At 37.2% G+C, this 22,715-nt stretch overlaps 1 protein-coding gene across 1 annotated transcript in view; it reads right to left on the bottom strand.

The window, feature by feature from the left end:
- Positions 1–11,423: 11,423 nt before the first annotated feature.
- The window catches only part of IPO11 (importin 11), a 69,464-nt gene continuing 58,172 nt past the window's right edge, over positions 11,424–22,715 (bottom strand). Inside the window, exons 30-31 of the mRNA XM_026037041.1 lie at positions 20,266–20,350; positions 11,424–11,613 (exon numbers count right to left, since the gene is read on the bottom strand). Coding sequence (XP_025892826.1) covers positions 11,449–11,613; positions 20,266–20,350 — 250 coding nt within the window. The 3' untranslated portion in view covers positions 11,424–11,448. The remainder of the gene's footprint in view (positions 11,614–20,265; positions 20,351–22,715) is intronic.

Here is a 22,715-nt window from a genome sequence, read left to right on the forward strand (position 1 = left end):
TTATTACAGATCTCCTGCTGTTTCTATCAGTCACCATCTTCTCTGACTAGATTTCACTCCTTCCCACTGCCTCCTCTCTCCAAGCAGTGACCAGGAATGTGTTATCCTGACTAATTCTTCCTCCTTTTCATGCCTCAGAGCATGAAAAGTAATAGCATGGGATCAATTCTTGGAGAAGGCTCTTGACAAATACAACCAAAACATAATGAATCATTAATAATAAAACACCGAATTCTAGCAGGAATACTTGAAATCAATAGTTCTGGTAAGTGGTGAGAGAACCTTTAAGTACACTTTTTTCTTCAGAGCTGAAATAGCACTGGAAAATGTCAGAACCAATATATCTACTCATGTATACAGTACAGATTAACTATCAGGTTCACTAGACATTTTCCAAAGTTATACAATTTCCCAAATAATAACAACATTAATTGTATAATTACAATCATAAAAAAGTAAAGAAATTAGTTCTAGACCAAAATATTTCAATCCAATAAGCCAATATGGACTCAACATCATTAATAATCAAATTAATTAGCTAATACCAGGTCTGATTCACATTCTTGTTTTACAGTGGCAAATGTCCTCTGATCGTTCCTGCTAATAGAACAGAACTCATGCCAGTAAAGGCTACGCAGTGACACGTCACATTATTTACATCCATGGCAAAGATTGGTTTGAGGAAGCAGGATCCTAACTGCTCTGTGGCCCATGAGGGAGCACTGAGTGGGCACACAGCTACCTCCACCCAGGCTACTGCTGCTCTTGAAGTCCCCTGCTAGCCCCTTAAGGCTACGAACTATCCCTGTAGTGATATGATTAAAGTGATATAATACAAATTTGTTGTCATAAACCCGTGAACAGCTCTGGCCTTCCACACCAGCTAAACTGACCCCATGTCATCCTTTCATAAACACACATCGGAGGACAGGAAACAGCTTGAAGGTTGGAGCACAAGGTATTGACATACATACAGAAAGAAGAACCCACAGCTAGAATAGACGCAACCTATTTTAACACAAAGCTATACACAGCTGAGCCTGGTGAGGTCACCCCTTCGAATTTTGGCTCCATGTTTTGTTTCTAGAACTTGCAGTATTATTTTTTCCTAGATCTGAGCCAAGTGGAAAGAAAAAACAAAACAAACAAAAAAACCCAACACAGACTTCGTGATAGGGTTCAAAACTCTTGACCAGGGTTATTTCATGTTGCTAGGGAATGGAATCAAGCCAAAAAATCTGACATCTCTACTTTGCCAGAAAAGAGATTACATTAGCTACACACGCCATAAAGGAGAATAAACATAACAATGTTGGCTAAAAGTAAATAATTAAAAAAAAAACTGAAAAGAGTGCTCGCACATGCTGGTAGACGTTGGACAAGGTAAATATACTTATTGCCTAGAAAAGATGCGCGCACACACACACACACACACATATATATATAGGTTCCAGCATTTGCTTAAGTTAGATATAAACTGTGATCAAATCATGCTTAACCAAACTATTTTAATGTAGCTTTAACAACTGAAAAATGCATACTCATTAGTATACCTGAAAACTGATGTAAAAAATTAATATTTAATCCTCCTAGCTAAATAAAAAACAAACGTCACTGCAGACAAACCTTTCAATTTCATTGATTTGCCAAGCACAACCCAGAGTCACCACTAATTTGGTGTCTAGCGGCAGTGTTTGCAGGTGGCCATTGAAACTATCCTTGCTAATCCTGCTGCGACGCTTGGATAAAGAGTCCTTCTGTCTGTGAGCAATGAAGGGTCAGGAAATGCTAAACCTCCAAATGTCTCATCCAGAGTCTGGTAGCAAAGCAAGAGCAGCCAGATAACCGTAATAATAGAGACTAGAGCTATCATGCCCTAGTCATTCTTCTCAATTAATTCCCCTGAAAACCCAAACTGATTCTTTCAATCACCTTCCCAACACTTTGAACAATTCATAGAATCCTTAAGGTTGGAATGGACCTCTAGAGATCACCAAGTCCCACCCCTATGCAGACACAGGGTCATCTAGAGCACAGGACACCCGATTGCATCCAGGTGGGTTTTGAAGATCTCCAGAGAAGGAGCCTCCACAACCTCTCTTGGCAACCTCTTTCAGCCTGTTCCAATTCACTCTTACTATTTTTTTCATGTTGCTTCTTCCTTCACATTTAGGGTCAGGAACTTACAGAGGAGAAATGGTTTGGAACAGTAAAACCTATTTGTGTCTTTATGTGCGGAGAACTATCTGCTCTCTTATCATCAATCTCAGTTTATCAGAAAAATGGGTAGGGAAAGGACAAGCGACTCGTCAGTAACTTTCTCATTTTTTAAATTGATTGCTGCTCACATTTCAGAGCTGAATAAAAAAAATCAGAAAGTTCCCTGGAGAACAAACTTGAATTTCTCTATGGCAATGCCTTGTCACATTTAAACTGGCCACTTTGAAAGACATGAGGCCTCATTATTTCAGGTACTTCCAATGTTTCTCTATTTTCTTCAGATTTGTGGTTTACACATTTAATATTCAAGTTTTTAATAATTTAATCAAGCTGTATTTATTTTAAATGATTCAAAAACAAGACAGCAGCAATGTACCTTCCAAATGAAGGATGCAAAAACACTTAACAAATGTGTTATTTGAGAAGCCAAAATACACAGAATCTACAGAAAGCCAGACTGTGCGATGGCTCTTAAAATAGGCATCATAATAGTAAGAAAAGCCTGGTGGAAAATTTCTAATTTTGTTTTGAGTCAATGCCCATAAAACCCAAGTGGGGGCTCTTGGAGGAACCCCAGGACACCACCAGCACCACGATGGTGCCAGCACAGCAGAGTGTGGCTGGAGGAGCAACGCTGGGCAACCCTCCCAAATCACAACCTAAGCCAGTTCTCAGCTAAGCTAGGCTGCCAATGTGGAGGCCAAAGCACGACTATCTCAGCCCAAATGAACACAGTTGTGAAGCTTCACATACAAAATTCCCTCCCAGCCTGAGCAATTCCTGCTTCCAAGATCCCTTTCACATGGTGTTCTGACAGCAGATAAATCTTGATGCTAGAAAAGTATTTGATCTCTAGCAATTTTTATACCTTTGACTTGCAGAATATTATCTTTAAAAGTGGCAACATAAATATTTCCCTCAACCAGCTGGAATGTTTCTTGCTCGGGAAGCATAATATCAACTCAGGCCCAATTTATTGCAGCTTTAAAAGTCCCAGCTGGTATCAGTCGGTATGAGAAAATATTGCAAAGCATCAAGTCTGAGTGAATGCACATGTGCATCCTTTGTGGTTTCCCTGGAAAGTTGTGATTCTAAATCCTGAGTCTTGCCAACCTAAGTTGTTCTGTCAAGAAAACAGAAAGTTTCTTCATTTGGCTTTCCTGTTGCAGAAAAGCACAATATTTTACGTAGTGAACTTCAAATGGTTTAGGGAGTATACTCAGACAAACACTCCAAAACCTGGATGCTGTTTTAAAATTAATCAGACCCATTCTGGCTTGCAAGATGAGATAGAAATCTCACTCCAATTTGCATCTTCCTATACTATATTAACTGGACAGAAGAAGATTACTTCTAGTTTTCTTTAACACTCGTCCAAAAAAGTCCATCCCCACTTATATTAGCTTCTGAAATTTAGCAGTCCCTCAAATGAAATATTCTTGACAAATTGAAAAACTAGCTTCAGCAAATCACTGCAATACTTTAAAATTAGAAGTGTGCATAGTAAGTAACTCAGTTATGAACCTCCCACTCAACATATGCACGCTCACACACACTCCAATTATTATAAGATGACTGAAATGGTAAAAAGTCTGAATTGTTTATTGCTTTTTTCATTTTTAAAGGATTGGCTCTTGACATGAATCAGCCTATCAAGTATGTTATAGAGGAGCACCAGAACAAAACCTCAAAATCCTCAAAAATTCTGCTGTTTATATTTTCTTAAGAATTATTCTGCTATTCATATTTTCTTAAGAATTATATTAAAACAGTGATTCAAATAAATAACTGGTGACAAACTTTGCTCCCTCATCCAGAATATTGATGGCTAATTTGGTTTTATTTATCGCTTCAAAAAGGACATTTTACTTCACTCTTGACTCTTTTTTTTTTTTTTCTTAAATATCTTTATCTTCAGCAAGTCTTCAAGTCATTGAGGCCCATTTCCTCTGCACTTCTATGCTGCTGGACAAGTTAGACCCAGCAAAGTATTTTTAATCGGGTTTCAGTGTTACTGAGATGCTCAGTTTTCTGTTATGCATTAGCAGAATATCTAGGGGGTATATTAAGAAGTCTGTAGGTACTATGTAGTCCAAACTGGGTTTTCATGGTCATGTTTCTTGCCATAGTGCAAGGACATGTGTGACCAAACCACACTGGTCTTGGCATCAAATGCAGCCTCAAATTAACTGGCTGCTGCAGAGCCCTTCCCTGTGTGCAGGGCTCTGGGACATGGACAGGCAGAGCAGCAGCCTGCATCCAGCATGGGCACGGACATGAACAGGGCTCATCCTCCCAGAAAGGCAGTTCTGGAAGCATGAGGTAGCTCCTCCAGGAGGCAGCTCCTCCAGGAGGCATCCAGCTCTGACACGACACCTTAAAACCCTGCTAAGGCTGCATTTCACATAGCTGGAGATATCTGCACTATTTCTCACTATGACCTCCAATTCTGACATTATCCAACCAGTAAATGGTTCAATTATTCTTTTGTACTGGCTCAAGAACAACTCAATGAGAGGAAAATAAAAGGGAAAAAACAGCGTCCTTCCAACCCTTACCCCCAAGTATAAATAATTTCCCCAGCCTTGACCTGTGCTTTGCCATCTCACATCATAAAAGATGCAGGTTAGATGTCACTTACCCTGGGTTGGATGTTGCTTACCTCAATTACGGTCAACAATTACATCGAGTGACGCTGTCTCCTAGCTTGCTGCTGCATGCCACAGGCTTTTCTCTGGAAAATGCCTCTTCAGACACAGGAGAGAGTCCAGACTAAACTCTGTTCTGTTAATGGACTCCTAGCAGCTCATAAGCTTATATTTTATTCCAAATCAATCTAAAATGAAGATGGGTTAGAACTTCAATTTAACCAGAAACCTGCACACAGTATCTTGTACTTGTCTGGACTGTTCAGGGTTGCTTAGATTTTTATTACTGTGGGATCTTACTGACTTTTTGAGCTACAATCGTTACTGTGAGCAAATGGATTTATATTCCAGGTTGTATCATCTCTACTGAAAAAGTGTTAAAGTATATGTGAGTATTAATGATGACCTAATAAATACACATTACAGGTAGCTCTGTTCTAAACAAATGAATACATTTCTTCATCCTTTTCCATATGGTAAAGGGGAAAAGGGCAATTTAGGAGTGTTCAGTCAGGAGAAGAATCATGGAATTCTTTACAATAAATGATTAAAGAGGCTCAAAATAAGAGATAAAAATGAAAGTCTCTGATATGGTCTGCCAAGTTTAAGCATTCTATAAAATTCTAATGGAACACAGTAATAGCTAGTAAGTGATGAAATAACAACATTGGTAACTTTCTAAAGCTGTCATTATTTTACTATTTACAAATGGATTTCACATAAAGTGCAAATTAAATCCAGTTATTCTGCTTAATTGTTTGTGGGTAATAAAGCATTAAACATTTCAGTATGTTTTTGATGTTCAAGTCACACCTACATCCTTATGCAAATAAAGGCCTTGACTTCCAGACACAGGGAGAAACACGAAGGTACTCATGCCCTCATAAAGAACTAGTCAATAGCCCCATTTCAGATTATTTTTTCCTGACCTCTTTCTTCAATTTACAAATTGGTTCAAATCAATAGTGTTGGGTTTATGTTGCTTGTGAAGTAAGCACACCTGTGTTTTGGTGCATTTAAGATAGTTAATGAACTAACTAGATAACAGAAGCCCTGGATTGAGCCCTCAGTCCAGGAGAACAATAGATTGAGGGTTCATCAGTCTCTAATTGTCCCAGCTTGAAAACAGGACAAAATTCTCAACTTTCTCTCTTCAATCTCAGCGCAAGCTTCGAGGACAAATTCAGCCTTAAACACATGAGAACAAAAGACTTCTTCCTGAATTAATTCATCATGCCAATCCAACTTACCAGCTGTTGGCCTCAAGGCAGAAAGTCTTCTCCAAATTCCCTCCCACCTTTCACTGAATTAGAAATCCTTCCTTTACAAGATCAAGAAGAAATAAAATTATACTTGACCTTTCCTGAACACGTGGATGTCTCTTTCTAGTTTTGTTTCTGAAATGATCAACTTCGTCAAGGTTCAGATATTTCTAATTCCTCATCACTGAATTTCTGTAACACCCTTCCAGCCACCAGATCTAGCCCTGGCACCCTAAAACTTAGAGCTCTCTGTCCACAGTAACATACAAATCTGTCTTCCAATTTACTAGTCAAAAACACTTTTTTTTTTTTTTTTCTTAAATATCGTGACCTTCCTTCAATGACTTCCACCTATATTGCCTTTCTTGGAGGGAATATTTTTCCAGGCCATCAGTTACTCTCGGGCTTCACTACAGGCTGTCCATAGTTCTCCCTTCTCTGTCTATCTCAGTAACTTAACTCATTTTCATTTCATCAACCCTGTGAAAAATCTGATACACGAGAGCTGACTCTGAACATCTTTTACAAGTCTGATTAGCCTTTCCCAGCACTGAAGCTTCATCTGTCGTCTTGGTGTCTGTTGAGCTCCTTGTGTTCAATTTCTGCTAACTCACTATTCATCTACCCATACAAACCATTAATAAAGTTTGATAAGAATCAGTCCTAAGAGAGAACCTCATGGCATCTTGCTATTAACCTTCCCACTGGTTGAAAATTGCTTATCCACCCTCTGCTTTGTATTTCACAGGTATTTAGAGGACATTAAAATTTCACCTCTGACTGCACAGCCACTCAAAGCTCCTTGTCAGTCACAGTACCACTCTGTGTGGAAGTCCAGCTCCTGTCCTCCAGCCCAAGTGCTTGCTGATGTGCTCAGAAAAGAAAAAAAACCCAACAAACAAACAAACAAACAAAAAAACCCCATAACAGAGATCCACAACCTTCTTCACTCACAGCAAATTGCCAAACAAACTTACTGATTCATGCACTGGGGTTCTGGGAGGTGGAAGGAGTCTCCTTGAAAGGCCCTGGGGCTGACTGCAAAGGTGCAACGATACAAACAACGTTCAACAGATGAGCAAGGCTGGCAGGAGAAGACAGACAAGGACTCCTGGGAGGTGGGGACACATTCCTGACACATTCTGCATTACAAGGTCATGAGGGGGGAAGGAATAAAAAGCCTGAACAGCAGGTACTCTCATATAGGACTCATTTATTCTTACCCCCTGCATTAATTCATCTCTTGCCTGTTTTACCCTTGACTAGAGTGCTCTGTGGTCTTCAAACAAAGATTTCAAACAAAGATTTTTACGTAAAGACTTCAAAACATGACTGCTAAGCACCCACCAGGCATTTGCTACACAAATAGTAGAAAAATAGGAAGTTTTTGTTTTACCACATGTATGACGTACTCCTGCATGCAGGAAGGACTGACACATTGGACAAAATCTTAGGACTCCAACATCCTCTCCTTCAGATAGTATTAACTTAATAAAGCTTGCAAGCTAACTGCATCCACCACCCCATTGAGACACCTCCTTCCCCCTTCACCACCCTGAGACCCCTCTGTTGGGCCAGGTCTCCTCCTGCACATTCTCTGGAGGCTTCTTCAGGCAAGCACTGACCCTGTCCCTATAAAGGTTATTGCCATTGCATTTGAAACTGGTATGGCACAAACTGGCATAGCACAAACAAGCTGTATACAAGTTTCTCCTTGCTGGCTCAGAATAAATTTTTCAGCTAGTGTAAGCTGAAATTGCTCTAGTTTTTCAGTACTGGTCTGCTACTAAATGAATACACTTATTCAGAGACATTACTCAGAAAAGTGAATGGCAATGTTAAAATACTATTGTTAGCCAAAACCACACGCATCATTCCCGGCAGCCTGTGCCAACTTCAGCAATGGTGCATTAAAATCCATTGTACACACGAGCTAAGAGGGGCTGGAAGCTCTCAGTAGCAACTCCTAGCTGCCCATCTGTTACCCAGGACGTCGCTCACTGGAGCTCACATAGCCCTGCCCAAACATGGAGCTATTTATTGATCCCAACTGAACACGCTTCCCGGCCTGTCCCGCGGCGCAAACGCCAGCGAGGTCGGCGTGAGCCTCACCCTGAGCCAAGACAAGGCCCTGCAGAAGAATGAAGTGGCAAATGCAATTTCATTCGACTGCCCGCAGGTCCTGACAACCACCTGCAGTTCAGATGGGAAAAGAACCATCAGCGCGTGAAGTCCATCCCCTTGCAGGCACACACCACTGCCAACTGAGGCTGTGAATTGTCAGCATCGACTTTGCTAGGAGAATGAGTAAATCAGATGCAGGAAGAATACATGTTGTACCAATCTTTCTAACAAACTCAACTGGGTCAAGGTAATGAGCAGGAGGTCGTGGGACATCAAAAGCTTCAGGAGCTTCTTGCAGGCAGTGGGGTAAAGAGGGCAGATTTGCACGCAGAGGTCCGATCCCTCCAGCTGCCACTCAGCTACATGCAAAAGGTGAAGGAAAAAATTACAGAAGTCCTCCAGGAAGAGAAGAAATGCTTAAAAACAAACAAACAAAAATTGCCAAAGGAGCAATAAAGAAAAACACTCAGATACTGAAAAGCTTCTGGTTAAGATCATCAATAGCATGTGGGCTTGTAGGTTTCTACCTATTTGTAGGCTTGTAGGTTTCCAGCCTTGTGATGACCTTGGAGGGCACTCAAAAATACTCAGTTTTATGAGAAAGATGGTCCTTTAGTGACACAAAGTTCACTTCACCTTTGAAGGTGGAGGATCAGAGATTAAGAGGAAAAATCCTCCTGAAATGCAAAACGTCGTTTCTCCCCCAAGATGTGAATGACAAAGTTGCATAGAAAGCAGCAGCTTTATCCCGTGATTCCTGCAGTTGCCCAGGTAACAAACACTGAAAACCCAAAGCTATCCTTACGTCTCAGGTTTGTAGATAACAGAGTTGTGACAGTGTGGGCTCAAAGCTGCTCCATAACACTTACCAAGTACCCTCCTGATAGGCCTCTCATGGATAAGCAAAGCACTGAGCAGCAGATAACAGCAATTTTAAGTCCAAGTGCAGCCTAGAATTAATTGGAATTAACTACTTGTTTACCTCTGGTACATTTCTCTCTGTGTTAAGACAACTAAAAGCTGAGATAAAAGGAAGTGAAGAAAGCAAGACTTTTTTTTGTATAGAGAAATAAATTGCTGATAAAAACCTTCATCTTCATAAATATACTCACACATTGGTATTCTCTAACACTTGTTCAAAAAAACAGCATTACAATCATTTTTCCTCTGAGATCAATAAAATGATCTTATCTCAGGAAGAAGGATTTCTGTTCACAATTTTACCTGCATTCCTTAATCTTTGATACTTGTACGGTGTAGAATCAAGAAAGGGTACTAGGAAGGACAGGCATAAAATACCAAGGCATCCAAGGCATAAAATATCAAGGCATCTGACTATGATGCTGAATTATGTTGCTGGATCAGAAGATACTCCTTCCTCTTAACCAAGCTCCTCCAAAAATCTCAACGTATGCCACAGTTTTGTGAAACACCCCAAAAGCCAGTTATGGTACAAAGATCACTGCCTGGAACAGAAAACCATACGCTGAGAATCACAGAAGTGGTACTTTGATAATAAAACTCCATATCAAAAAATAATTAAAAAAACATAACAAAGCATTAATAAAGCTAGTTTAATAGCAACAACAGAAGTTTAGGGTGGCCAGCAGTTTTCTGTATAACTCAGCACTAAAAACTATAAATTAACTGATGGATGGAAAGACAAGACATTCTTTTCAACTTTAGAACTATAGTTAAAATCAACCTATAATAATATTGTTGCTCCAGTAACTAAAGCTGAAAGCCCAGACAGGCATTTTGTGTAATGTCCAACTTTACATGTTTTTGTACATCTTTATCAAATTAAAGGCAATATTTACTCTACAGAAAATAATCTTGGAAGGCCTACTTAAAATACTCTATTTAATGCATTTTAGAATAAGCAAAATATTAATGGTGTGAAGTTTAATTCATGCAAAGAAGCTTTTAGTTAATCTTAAAGCACAGAGGAAAAAATAAATCAAGGCCACAAAGAGTTATAATGACTTACTCTATATGACGGCACAATCATTCCTTATAGGTCCAAAAAGGTGAGGGCATCACTCCCTAAATTACAGGTAGCTTTACATACTGCAGAAACAGTATGAGAATTAAGTCAGAAGTGAGGTATCTTTAGAAAGCCTAACTGACATTTCACTATTTGTCTTTCTGGAATCATCTACAATAAGACTGTAGTGTGCATTTTGATATCCAAGTTTTCAGAAGATAAAACTAGACCTGCAAGCACAGAACCAGGTAAGCATAACTTTTCCCTCGTTCACCTTCCTTTCAACATATATATATTGTTTTTCTGCTAAGGAACAAAGACAATCATGAAGGATGAGACAAATCATTTCTTTGAATTACCAACGGTCCTCAAGATTTTTCCAACATTTTTCCCAAGTCACTTATCCTTTTTACATCCCTCAGAGTCTGCTCTAAAATCAAACACACAAAATAGGTTTAGGAAGGTATTCTTATCTTAGGAAAAGGACATTTACTCACGAGTAACTATATCCTAAATCCAGCTTCTACCAAGGCTGATATCTTAAACATCTACAGTATACTTGCACTTTATCAGTTTCAGCGAAAAATCATACATGGGAATTCATTCTTTTGAAAGGAAAAATGTCTTTCACCTCCTTAAGTCTAGGAATCTTAGGTATACACAGATTTTTGTGTGTGTGTGTGTGTGTGTGTGTGTGTGTGTGTGTAGCATTTAACATGAAATTTAATGTTTAATGCTGTTATAATTCCCTTAACCATCTGGAAAACAAAATAAAACAAACAAATAAAAAAGACAGGAAAAGCTAGATGTAACCACTACAAAAAAAAATCCAGAAATCAGCTTCCACTTTTCAATGTTACGAGTATGTAACAAAGTCAAAACCTTTCTCTTTTCCATCAACAATAAAGGAAGCCAAAAAAAGAAATTAAACATATTTGCTTTTCCAAATCCACCATGCTTTCATACACAGAAAATCACACACTCATGAAACAAGTTTGTAAACTCTAGTCAGGAGCCAATTTACATTTATTCTTTCAACCTTACAGTGAGAAAAAAAAGCATATTCAAGAATTTTTTTTTAACAAGTTATTTTCAGCCTTCAGTAGGCTCTCCCATACATGAAGAAAGGCTGAAGGTTTTTTTTTTTTTTTTTTTTGTATTTCTGAAAGGGAACTTGACATAAAAAAAAAATCTTGTTGCTTTTTATTTAGAAGCCTTGTAAAAATTCTTGTAGTTGTGCAACTATTTCTGTATCGACAGTTTCCATAAGCGCATGAAATCCTTGTTCTCCCAGTAATTCCTGCTGTGCCTTTAGCTTCTCATAGATGAACTGCTGCAGTGACACAGTGTGCACAGGGTCCTTCAATGCAAGCTGTGGGAACAGATAAGAGAGAAAATAAACAACACAGTAAAAAAATAGTCTGCGTAGTCTGCGACTTACTCATCACTTTTATAACCTGAGCCACAGAAACAAAGATTTTAGCGAAGAAATTCTCACAAAGCAAAGATCAAATTTAACTCCAAGAGGAGAAACAGATGGTAGTTTCAAAGCACTTGAAAGAACCGCGCTCAAATCACAGATCCAAGCTGCTGGAAGAGTTTGCTGTTTGACAAGATAAAGAGATTTCAAAGCTTCTTTGCTAATTTTCTATCATTCCTATGAAGCCCCTCAGATGCTACCATGTGAAGCACTTCAGAAGTTTTCATAAGGTATAATCAATTTGATTATACTAATAAGGAAACAAAGGATGGAATAAAAAAAAAAGCTGAACTGCTTTAAATTCGTATGACAAGCAGAAACAGCTGGAAATAAAAAGCCATTTTATTGAGAATTTCAGGTCTGTTCTCTAACCATTAAACAATACCGGTTAAAATGATTTTTCCTGATGCACAAAGACGTAATCAAATCTGGATCAAATCAAACCATCACCTAAACCTCAAAGGCCAGTGAAATAGGAGACTCTTCCAAGTTTGTAATACTGGGCTGCACTGCTACCTCCAAAGGAGCCTTTTCAACCTGCACAACGTCCTCTGTATCTGCTCATTCCTACTTCACTTTTCATCTATGACACAATCTTACTGCATTATTAGTATTATCTTATCAGCCACTATGTAAACAATGAAGAATTTCTGCTGTGGATAAATGGCTCTGAATTTTAATACGTTCAACTAATATCTACATTTTTTTTTAGATCGTCAATTCCCTCGTTGGGTTGGATCTGAGTTAAGAAATAAGGCATTAAATTCTTCTCTGACTGGAGGTCATGGAAAAACAATCAGCATCACAGAGCTTATATTAAGTGGGAATGCAATATAGGGAGTATGCCTTATTCATTAAGCTTCCTGGACTGACACATGGATTCAAATAGACAAACCATCAATGAAAATATCAGCTGTCCAGCACCTAAGCCAAAGACTTAAATTTCTATTTAGCAGCAGCAAGAGTAGTTCACTCATGATGTGAGTTACATCATTTTTCAAACATTCATGGATAAATTTGTAAAATAATAATAAATTCTTCCAAGGAAACAAACACACACTGCACATTTTTGACACATTTTCATTCTTTTACCTTCTGGTATAATAAAACATGAATAATTTAGATATGATTTAACATGGAGTGGGAGATACTACATTTTCAGATTTTTTAAAAAAAATATGTCAGTCAAAAGAAGTAAGATTTATTGACTGAACAAATAAGACAAACACTTATGTTAGACTTCTATTACTTCAGATATAACTAAAAGCAAAGAAAGCTAGAGCAAAAATAAAAGAAAGAAAATCACTGTAATTGCCACAAAAAAGAAATTATAGGTATATTTCTTATGAACAAGTGCAGTGAATAAGCAGACTACTTTTTAGTACCCTCTCAGTGATTGCAAATTCTTCCTTCCTTCATATTATAGTCACCTTTTATACCGTAAATCTCTTAATCATCCTCTCAGTATTCCTAATATCATCATCTTAGCCTTTGATCCTTCACTCTTTTCTACTCCCCAGCTATTTTACATTTCAAAGGCAAAATATCATCTTTTTTATTATTTAACACTACAGTCTTTTGCAAAGGGATTTAATTGTGATAATAGTTTAGCATTTTAATGGTATTTTTTTTCCCCTCAGTAAATACATTTTTCTCTCTAAATTTTGAACCGGCCTTTCATGCTCAAAGGAGCTAACAAAAATCTAAGCTACCACTACTGTCATCAGTAGTTACTGCCAAGGTTACCTTTATCCTCTTGCAATTTTGCTCTCGTGGATCTATAGGGCAAAAAAAAGACCATCTTGCTGGGTATAGAAAGAACCAACTTGAGAACAGTCTGCGTTTACTAAAGCACCATTATCATCTGGGAAACATGCCATATTTCTGTTTTATCTGTTATCCCAGTAAGTTTCACAGAATTACTGCAGGAAATCCTGCGCAGCAAGCTCAGCATCACCTGTGCAGAAAAGCATCCCCGTGCTTGTGACCCTGCCTGACGCCCCGAGGCTGGACCAGTGGCACCCACCACAGTCACCTCAGCTCACAGCTCCAAAAAGCCACTCTTTTTACCCCAAAACCAACTACTTTACATTTTCAGTTAACAATATATGACTATTTAAAGTTTTATGGTAGAGTCACTTAAAGCATTCAGTATTACTATTAGCAAATTCAAAACAATTTGCTTGAAAATATCACCCGTCTACTCTATCAAAGCAAACTGTACTCTGCAATTCCGTATTTGTGTATGCTCCTCTGCTGCCTACAAGAACAAACAGAATTTGGATAAAACCTCTGTCCTGTAGTGATAAACAGGGCTCTATTTCACTCAGCTTCAGCCTCAGCTTCTCAAATCCCAATGGTAACCAGCTGCTAGACTCCACTATGCCCGCAAGCACCCACACGATCACCTTTGAGTTCTGAACAGAAGTGACTTGTCTCCACATTCAAGAGTTTTAATGCTTGCTTACTTACAGCTCACCCTGGAACTTCAAGTCTGAGCACTTCTTGTAATAAAAAAACATGTATCATGGTTGATGGCTACGCATTTCTCCAAATTCTTCTGAAAAAATCTGTGCAATATGACTGAGGAGCAATTAATCCAGAAAAATAACCAATATGAGAAAGATGAGAAACTCTTCAATAACACAGAATTCAAAGTTAATATTTCTTTCTTAACTCAGTTGCTAGGTTTGGATGGTGCAGAATGTTATTACAAGCACAGGCCACTCTATGCCATGCGACTTTGGCACATAACTGCTTTGACTTCAGAACCATTCTAACTCTGAACTTTCTTTTTCACAGTATTTTGATGCAGCTAGTAATTTTCCATGTGGCTTCCCATTACAGATGGTGGTAACTGAAAAAATGTACTATAGGGCAAAGCTTCTACTATCAGAAGAAGTGGAAAACTAACAAAAATCACTTTAGTTTATTATCACAAGCGCAAACGCAGCCCAGCAGTTGAGGACAGCAATGCTGCAGGCCAGCAGGGAGCTTGGCAGCACAATTAACACTTGCTGGCACCAGCAGCACCTCGTTAGTGTCTTTAAGCTAAATGGGACTTTCAGGCAATGCTACTGCATTAGAGGGGAAAAGACTTAAAAACTTAAAACATTTAAACATGCCAGAAAAAGCTGCCTCAGCTGCCCCCTGAATGCAAGAAAATTCCACTTAGGCCTGAAGGTAGAGATCAATGTATGTTTTTTCAAAGTCCTATGACCTTAACAGAGGCCAGTAATTCGTCCATGGACTATTTTCATTTTATGGCAAAATTAGACTATTAACTGGTTTAAGAGATGGCCCTAAAGACATTTTCAAGCTATTGTATTTGATTTTAAGGGAAAAAGCTTGCTAAGTGCTGGACATCTGACATCAGTACAGCATGCAACACAACCACATAAAAACGAACATTGATGATTCAGTTTGTAAACACTGAATCAGGGACCACCTGTTTACAGATGTGTATGCATTCTGCAGTCCTATGAGCACAATTTTCCACTGAAATACACCTGAGCTTGAGAAGAGCAAAAAATACCTATTTTCAAGTTTTCAGGTTATAAAATGCACAGTGTCCATGTCAGGTTTACTGTTTTCCAGACAGATTGGCTGCCCAACTTGGCTGCTGCCAACTTCTATTGATCCTTAATTTTAAGGTTCTACTTTACATAGTTTATACTGTGGATAAGGAGACCGATCATTCAATGTAAGTCTCAGGAAATAGCACTTAATAGTAATATTTTATCAAAAATTCTATCTCAGGAGGTTTTTGTCTTTTGAGACCTGGAGGTGACAGGTCCTGTGAATGACTTCCTAATTAATTACCACATAATAAATACATGAGGATAGGCTAACATGAAGAATATTTAGTCTGACTTTTGAAAGCAGAACTAATTCAGTTGTGAAATGCTTAACTGAGATCCCGTATATTTTACAGGGTAAGAAGTTGGTAATTACTTTCAAAACTCTTCATTTCAAAAACAAAGAAAAAGAAAAAAGATGGACTAGGAATGATAAAGAGCATAATCTTTACAATAATTTTTTTGATTGTTTATGAACTAAAATAATGACTAGAACATCAGTTTAATTGGGAGTAACAAGGATTCAAAAAGCAGTACAGTGCTCTAGCCAATGTATGAAATCAGAGTACCTATTTTCCTGGCAAGCAGCAACTTTCATTACTTCACGTCTGAAATGATGACCTTCGGTCAATCATTTATCTCATTTTTCTTCTTGCAGCACCATGTAAGAACAGCTGTACAGGTGAGACCTGGAGTCTACAATATCCTTTATCCCCAACCTCAGGTAGTTGGGAAGCAGCACGAACAGAGTCATTCTCCCTTTCAAACTTTCTGAAGTCAACACTGAAATCCTCATGAGCCAAAAGGTGCAGCTGGATTATTGAACTTTAAGAGTCATCAACATATCCATCCTCCTTGAATTGTCTACATTGATTAAGAACTAGATTTACAGGCTTCAAAATAGCCTGCAGTCATAAATTCAACAATTCAATTACATGCTGCATTAAAAAAGTAATTCCTTTTGTTTGCTTTAAACCTGTCTCGGCACAGAAATTTGTTATAGGATGTTCATTTGCCTTTGCCATTCAGTTCATAATTCTACAGTCTTTTACCTTCCATACTAAAGATGGAAATTCAGATAAGGTATATACCTTATACCTATTTAGATGTATAGCTGTGTTCTCCTCCTCCTCTGTCCTTAGAGATCTCTCATGCAGATTGTGTGGATTCACAAGTGCATTAAAAACCAACCACCTAAACTTCTGTCTCTGGAATTTCCATTTTTGATAGCTCAATCTGAATGCAAGTGCCACAAACCTCAGCACAGCCAAATTTCTAGATATGTCAACAAGCACAGATAAAGTCCACTTGATCTTTACATGTACAATAAATATGAGAAGGATGCACCCAGTTTAGTGAGCATACTTCACTCAGAAAACCTTAAGGAAATATGGGAACCTCTTTTAGCCTCACCTTGTATGGAAATCATGGAAATCTTAGCAAATGTCTAACTTGTCCAGCTCTGTCCTTTCTTTTGCTGTAGAACTGGTTGCAGTACTGATTGGGGAAACACTATGGATGTTTCTAGCAGAGTATCGCTTTTGTTTCTCACTTCCTTTCCTTATATTCCCTACTATCGTGTCCTTGTGACAATCGCTAACATTTTCAGAGCACAATCTGCAATGACTCCAGAATGATTTTCTCAAGTGTAACAGCTAATTTGGATCCCATTACTATGTAAATATAGCAGGGCAGTTTTCCTCCCACCACGTGCATTACTTTGCATTTATTGACATTTGCCATCTTCTGTTGTCATATCATAAAGTCACTGAGTATTTCAAGAACACAGTTGAGTGTTTCGACTGCCCTGAACAATTTCAGCAGCATTTCTAATCTCCACCACTTTTTCATGAACACAGCTTTCCAATCCTATATATTAAAAACATGGTTACTAACACCTATGCTAGTTGTAGCAGCATTTACATATTTAAGTTTTATATTGATGCTTATTACTGTTGCATTTCATCATCTTTACAGAAAGATTCTTTTTCTTTTTTTCTCTCCAAAAGAGGAATTTTTCTTTCTGAATAATGTAATCTATTTTCAAAACTTTGAGTTTACGTAAAGGGCATTTAAAGGCAGTGTTGTTGAAAGATACAATGTTAATGTCCAAATCACAGAATTTCCAACACAAAGACATGTATTACCCAGCACTAAAATGGTGATTTAATCACTACAAGGAGAGCATAATGGTATGGAAAATATTAGAGCAAATAATAAATACCTCCTGAAGTCAAAAGGGAGAGAGAGAGAAAAGAGACAGATAGACTTCTGGAGGTGCTGAAAGAGACACTCTTCAATTTAAACATAGTTATTTTGATACTAAAGAGGGAACAAGAATAATGGGCATAAGATTGTATTTAGTGTGATAGCAAGTATCTTGCAATTGTGATACTTTTGGAAAGGTTGAAAAAATCATTTAAGAAATCTATCTTTTATTTTTAGGTTAGATTACACAATGGAACCAAATGATGCAAAAACCTACTAATATCAAGTTTTTTCATAGGTATCAATGGGCCTTAGGTTAGAGCTGTGGCTCAGTTTTAGATAAGCTACACGGAAATTATACCAAAAAATACACAGCTGTATTTTTTATGCTTAATGCTTATACTGTAAAAGTATTGCTTTTAATAAGTCACACTAACAGAATTTAGTCATTTGGCTTATAACTATCAACGCATTTGCTTCAAGATATATAAGGACTCATATTTTCCATAGTATGTGAAAAAAGCAAAAAAAAGAAACCCTCCGAACTTACACAGCTTTATTTAGAACAGTCCCAGCATGATGATTCAAGTTTAAATGATATTTTTAATCTAAGCATTAGATAAAATCATCACTTCATTTTTACCTTCCCAGTTTCAAATATAGAGCTGCAAAAGCTTAGCTCCCTTTTCAACAGTGATACTGAAGTTACTAAAATTCAGCTCTTCCTTATGGTTTTAAGAGGTTTAAACTCCAAGCCCTTCCAACTGCTGACTTAGCATTAAGAGCACCTATGAGGGTAGACACCTACTCATCACCACAAGTGTCTGTTTTCAGACACATCAGACATATCCCGACATTCAGACCTCATTTCAGACGTATCTGCTCCTGACATTGTTCTAAGCGTCAAATGGACTGCCTGAATGCTCATACTCTTAACAGAGAGAACAAAACTGCTAGTACAGAGGGGTGGGATGGTCTTTTCAATCATTAAAAACAAACAAATACTGGTCGTGCTTGTAGAGCACGATAAACAAGCCTAGCTAATCTTTGACAGTTCTACTACTGCTACCAGAATGATCAGAACCATTTACAAGCAAACACCTGTCTCAGTTTCTGCAACAGGACAAATTTCCTATCTAGTAATTTCAGCTGGTTCAGAAGTACTTTACTGTAGATGTTTATATCAATTAGAGTGTGCAACATCCGTGAGAAATGTCACACAAAGAATTAAGAAAATGGTGAATGCAACAGCTGAAAAAGAAAATAGGAAGGCAAGTGATATGGCCCAGGGCAAGGTTTTTATACTAAATACAAGGCTGCCTACTCATGCCCTCAATGGTTCTGGCTTCACCAGCACCAAAGCAGAGCCATTTCTCAAGTCAGAAACAAAAACAACACGGACAATAACTGAGCTTTACATGTGGCCCCCAAACAGAACAGCTCCTTTACTGTGACTGTGTATTAAACTGGTGCAACGGACCATTTAACAGGGAAAAATGATGCTGGCTTTGGGGGGGGGGGAAGTGCCTTGATTCTCAAGAGATTATCCAAAGTCAGGCTGAGAATAAATATTCTAATTCTGTAAGAAATGCTGCAAATTTCATTTAAGACCACAGCTCAGAAGAAAATTCAAATATAACAGGGCCTACAGATGCTTGTGATCATTCTTTAAAAAGTAATATAAATCTTGAAATAATTAACAAGTTTTTAAGGTTCAAAGAAAATAATGCTCATACATACATATACATATATACACACACAACTATTTTAAATTAGAAGTTTCAAAACACTAGGAATTTCTCCCAAGACACCACAAAGAGCAGCAGTATATGCAAGAGTTTAACTTAAACAAGCTATTAATAATTTAGAAAAACATAAAAACAAATGAAAAGCACACAAAAGCTTAAAAATATAAGACGAAACAAAGAGCTAAAAATCTTTCAAGCTCTCCTCTTGTCCTACAGCTAAGGAGAACTACTAAAGAAGACTCCAGAAGTCTTCCTTTGGATACAGATTAATCAATTAAAACAAATGCGAATGAGGGGATTACATAAATCGACTGAATTGGATGATTCCATTTTCTGACATTATCCAATGACAAATTGTTTAGACTCCACTTATGCCACAGCGTTTGCACACTGCATTTTTCCATGAAAATTACCAAAATGCAAGGAAACATTTTCTCTTAACACAAAAATAGCTTGTATGACAAAACATTCACACTTAGGTAAGAAAAACACCTAATAGTCAGGGTTCTTAATGCAGATATGTCTAAATCTATGCACCTTGGTAAGTGTTCTTTATATTAGAAAAATATTTTAGGCAAATATATAAATCAACAGATGCTCAATAACACACCTAATCAATCTAATAAAGCAATTGTGCTGTTTTCAAAACAGTTTTCTTGTTTTCAAAAGAAATAGGAGAACTGAAAACTTGGCTTATCATGAAATTTCAGCGTGTTTACTTCCCTAAATTTCTCAAAACAAACCCTTATTTTTATACCCTTATCTTTAGTATTAAAACATTCAATTTTTGTGAATGTTTCCTTTGGCAGCATTTCCGAAAAATCAAAAGGAATGCAAAAATGTATTTGGGACTGGAGGTTCTCATCAGAACTTTTGAATCAAGAGGTGAATTTTCCCAAGAACAACAGAATAACCAAAGCCAAAGTCAAAAAATTAGACAAAAAAAATTAGGCTGACAAGAGTGAATCATATAATCAGTTCTAAAACTGAACAACAGATCAAAAACGTACCATTTTCTTCCTTTTATCTTGCTCTGTGGGAGGTTCCTCATCTTCAGTAACTTTGGGCTCTTCAAAATGAGACATCAACATGCAGCTAAAAATGGGAATAAAAATAGATTAAATGCACACTATAATTAAAAATATTTTTAAAGCACTTTAAATAACCTAGGGGAAAGAGTTGATGCAGGACAGACAACCTCTGTTACCAGGTCAGTTTTTCTGAGAGCAGTTACCCTAGAGAAATGTAGACGTGTCCTGTGTCACCTAGCACTATATGACCCATGTAATAACCTTAGCACTTCCCCACATCTTATATGACACTCCCAAAATACCAAAAAATAGGTCAACAAACAGCACCAACAAGCTGATGGGTGAGCTACCACATATTTGTGAGAATCTGGGAGGGCTGCTATCAAATTTTGCCTCCTTTTTTTTCAGTGGAAATTTAGAAACGTATAAACTCTTGTAGTTTGGGAGTGACAATGCTGGTGGACAGGAAAGCAATATAATTCATGTCTGGGCTCCTCAGGAAGTAGCAAACGTGTGTGTACCACACATTTTGTTTATAAACCAGCACTGCTTTTAACAATAGGCTATTTTTATTACAATAACGATTACAATTTTGTCAGGCAAAAGACAGGAATTTATGTATGGAATTTTTCCTGATAGTACCTAATATATTGCCAAAAGGTTTCTAGCACTTCTTCTAACATACACTGGGCCTTTTTATAATTTCAATTATATTAAGATAGCTTCCTTTTCAAAAAAAATATGTCTGCTTGAAAATAGATTTTAATATATATATATATATAATGTACATTATGTACATCAAAAAAAAGGGCCTTTCCATGTAAATTCACTAACCAGAGAGATTCAGTTTGCCACTACTATGCAGGAACTTCAGTCTGTTAACACAAAAAAAAGTCTTATAAGTAAAATTTAGATGCTTCAGATGTGTAACTGCAAGGTAAGAATCATTGTTTATAAGGTTGGAATGTAAGCTGATGATTAAAATCCTACTCATGATAGGAGGATTTTGTCAGGATTGTGAATTTTGTAAACATCTCAATTGATATGCATTTGACAAAAAGTGATTTGTTATATAAGTGAAAGAGTGAACTAAGAACCTTATTTTTCCAGGGAGATATAGAGCACAATTTCAGATAAGCAAACAAATGAAAAAGAGGAACACATATGGCATGTTATAATATCTGTTAAAAATATGGAGCTTTACAAGAGCTTAAAAATTGCTTAATGTTGCAATATTCCAAGAGTATCTGTAAAGCAAACAAAAAGTCACTAAGTTTTACCTATCACAGGTGAACCCCAAAGTCATGTTTAATTATGCTAAGCTACGACAAAGAACAAATTGCTTCAACAGCAGTTGCAAAACCTCAAGCTTTTCCTCATTTTTGAAGTTTAAGATAAGCTTGTTACAGCAGAGCAAAAACCAGGATGCCAGAAGGATTTAAGAGACTTTAAAGTATAACTGAAGTTTTTTTGTTTTTGTTTTTGTTTTTTTTTTTTAATTCTTGAGTTACACAGTACAGGGAAAACAACTGGTATACTGACAAGGGTGAATAAACTTCTCTTTAGTAAGTACTGCAGGCTGGTATTTCAGTTAAAGTAGAAGAAAACACTGCCCCAGGGTTGGTTATATAAGCTGTGTCCAGTTGAAAAGCTTGCCAATATCCTGACTTTTATACATTAATATACTCTGGCTTGAATTCAGAACTAAACATCTCTGAGAGGCTGACTACACAGCAGCAATTCAATTATACTGAAAATGCAGTTTATTTACACTTGGCAAAATGAAATACTCTTTTTATAATGAATATATTTGAATTATGCAGTGCAGTGGTTCAAGCATCATTAAGACAAAGAACATAATGTAATTTTTAAAGCATTATGAGTTTATATTGAAAACACAGCATATGACCTCCTTTAAAATGAATGTTGCTGCTGCAAGACAAATAGATCTTAATATTGGAAAGAAGCAAGAGTAAAACAAACAAACAAAACCTGTCATGCAAAAAAAAAAAAAAAAGTTAAAAATACACATAAGAAAAATCTCTTCCTGTACCTGATACTGCCTATCTGATCACAGGAAGAGGATATGCATGTTTAATGATTCAAAATAGCATTTCTTTTTTCAAGTTAAAGTGGTAAAAACAGCTTTAGTCACTTTTTTTTTCTTTAAATGAAGAACCCATATTCAAAGAAAAGAGATTCTTTGCAAAATTCAGTGACATTTGGTTGGTCACTCTCTCAAGTTCTATTTAATTTTGATTCCCTTCATACAGGACAGATTTTAGGTTTCATGCATATTTATCAGTCTTGTAAACATGAATGTGTTTACGGGCAGAATTTGCTTTCTCATCCAAGCAGCTGAGGAAGAGCTGGCACACTGAGAAACGCAAAAGTTAGGATACTCTTAAATATCTGTAACATTAAATTAC

Source organism: Nothoprocta perdicaria, unplaced genomic scaffold, assembly GCF_003342845.1.
Source record: "Nothoprocta perdicaria isolate Ctin4 unplaced genomic scaffold, notPer1 scaffold_1, whole genome shotgun sequence".
NCBI lineage: Eukaryota > Metazoa > Chordata > Aves > Tinamiformes > Tinamidae > Nothoprocta > Nothoprocta perdicaria.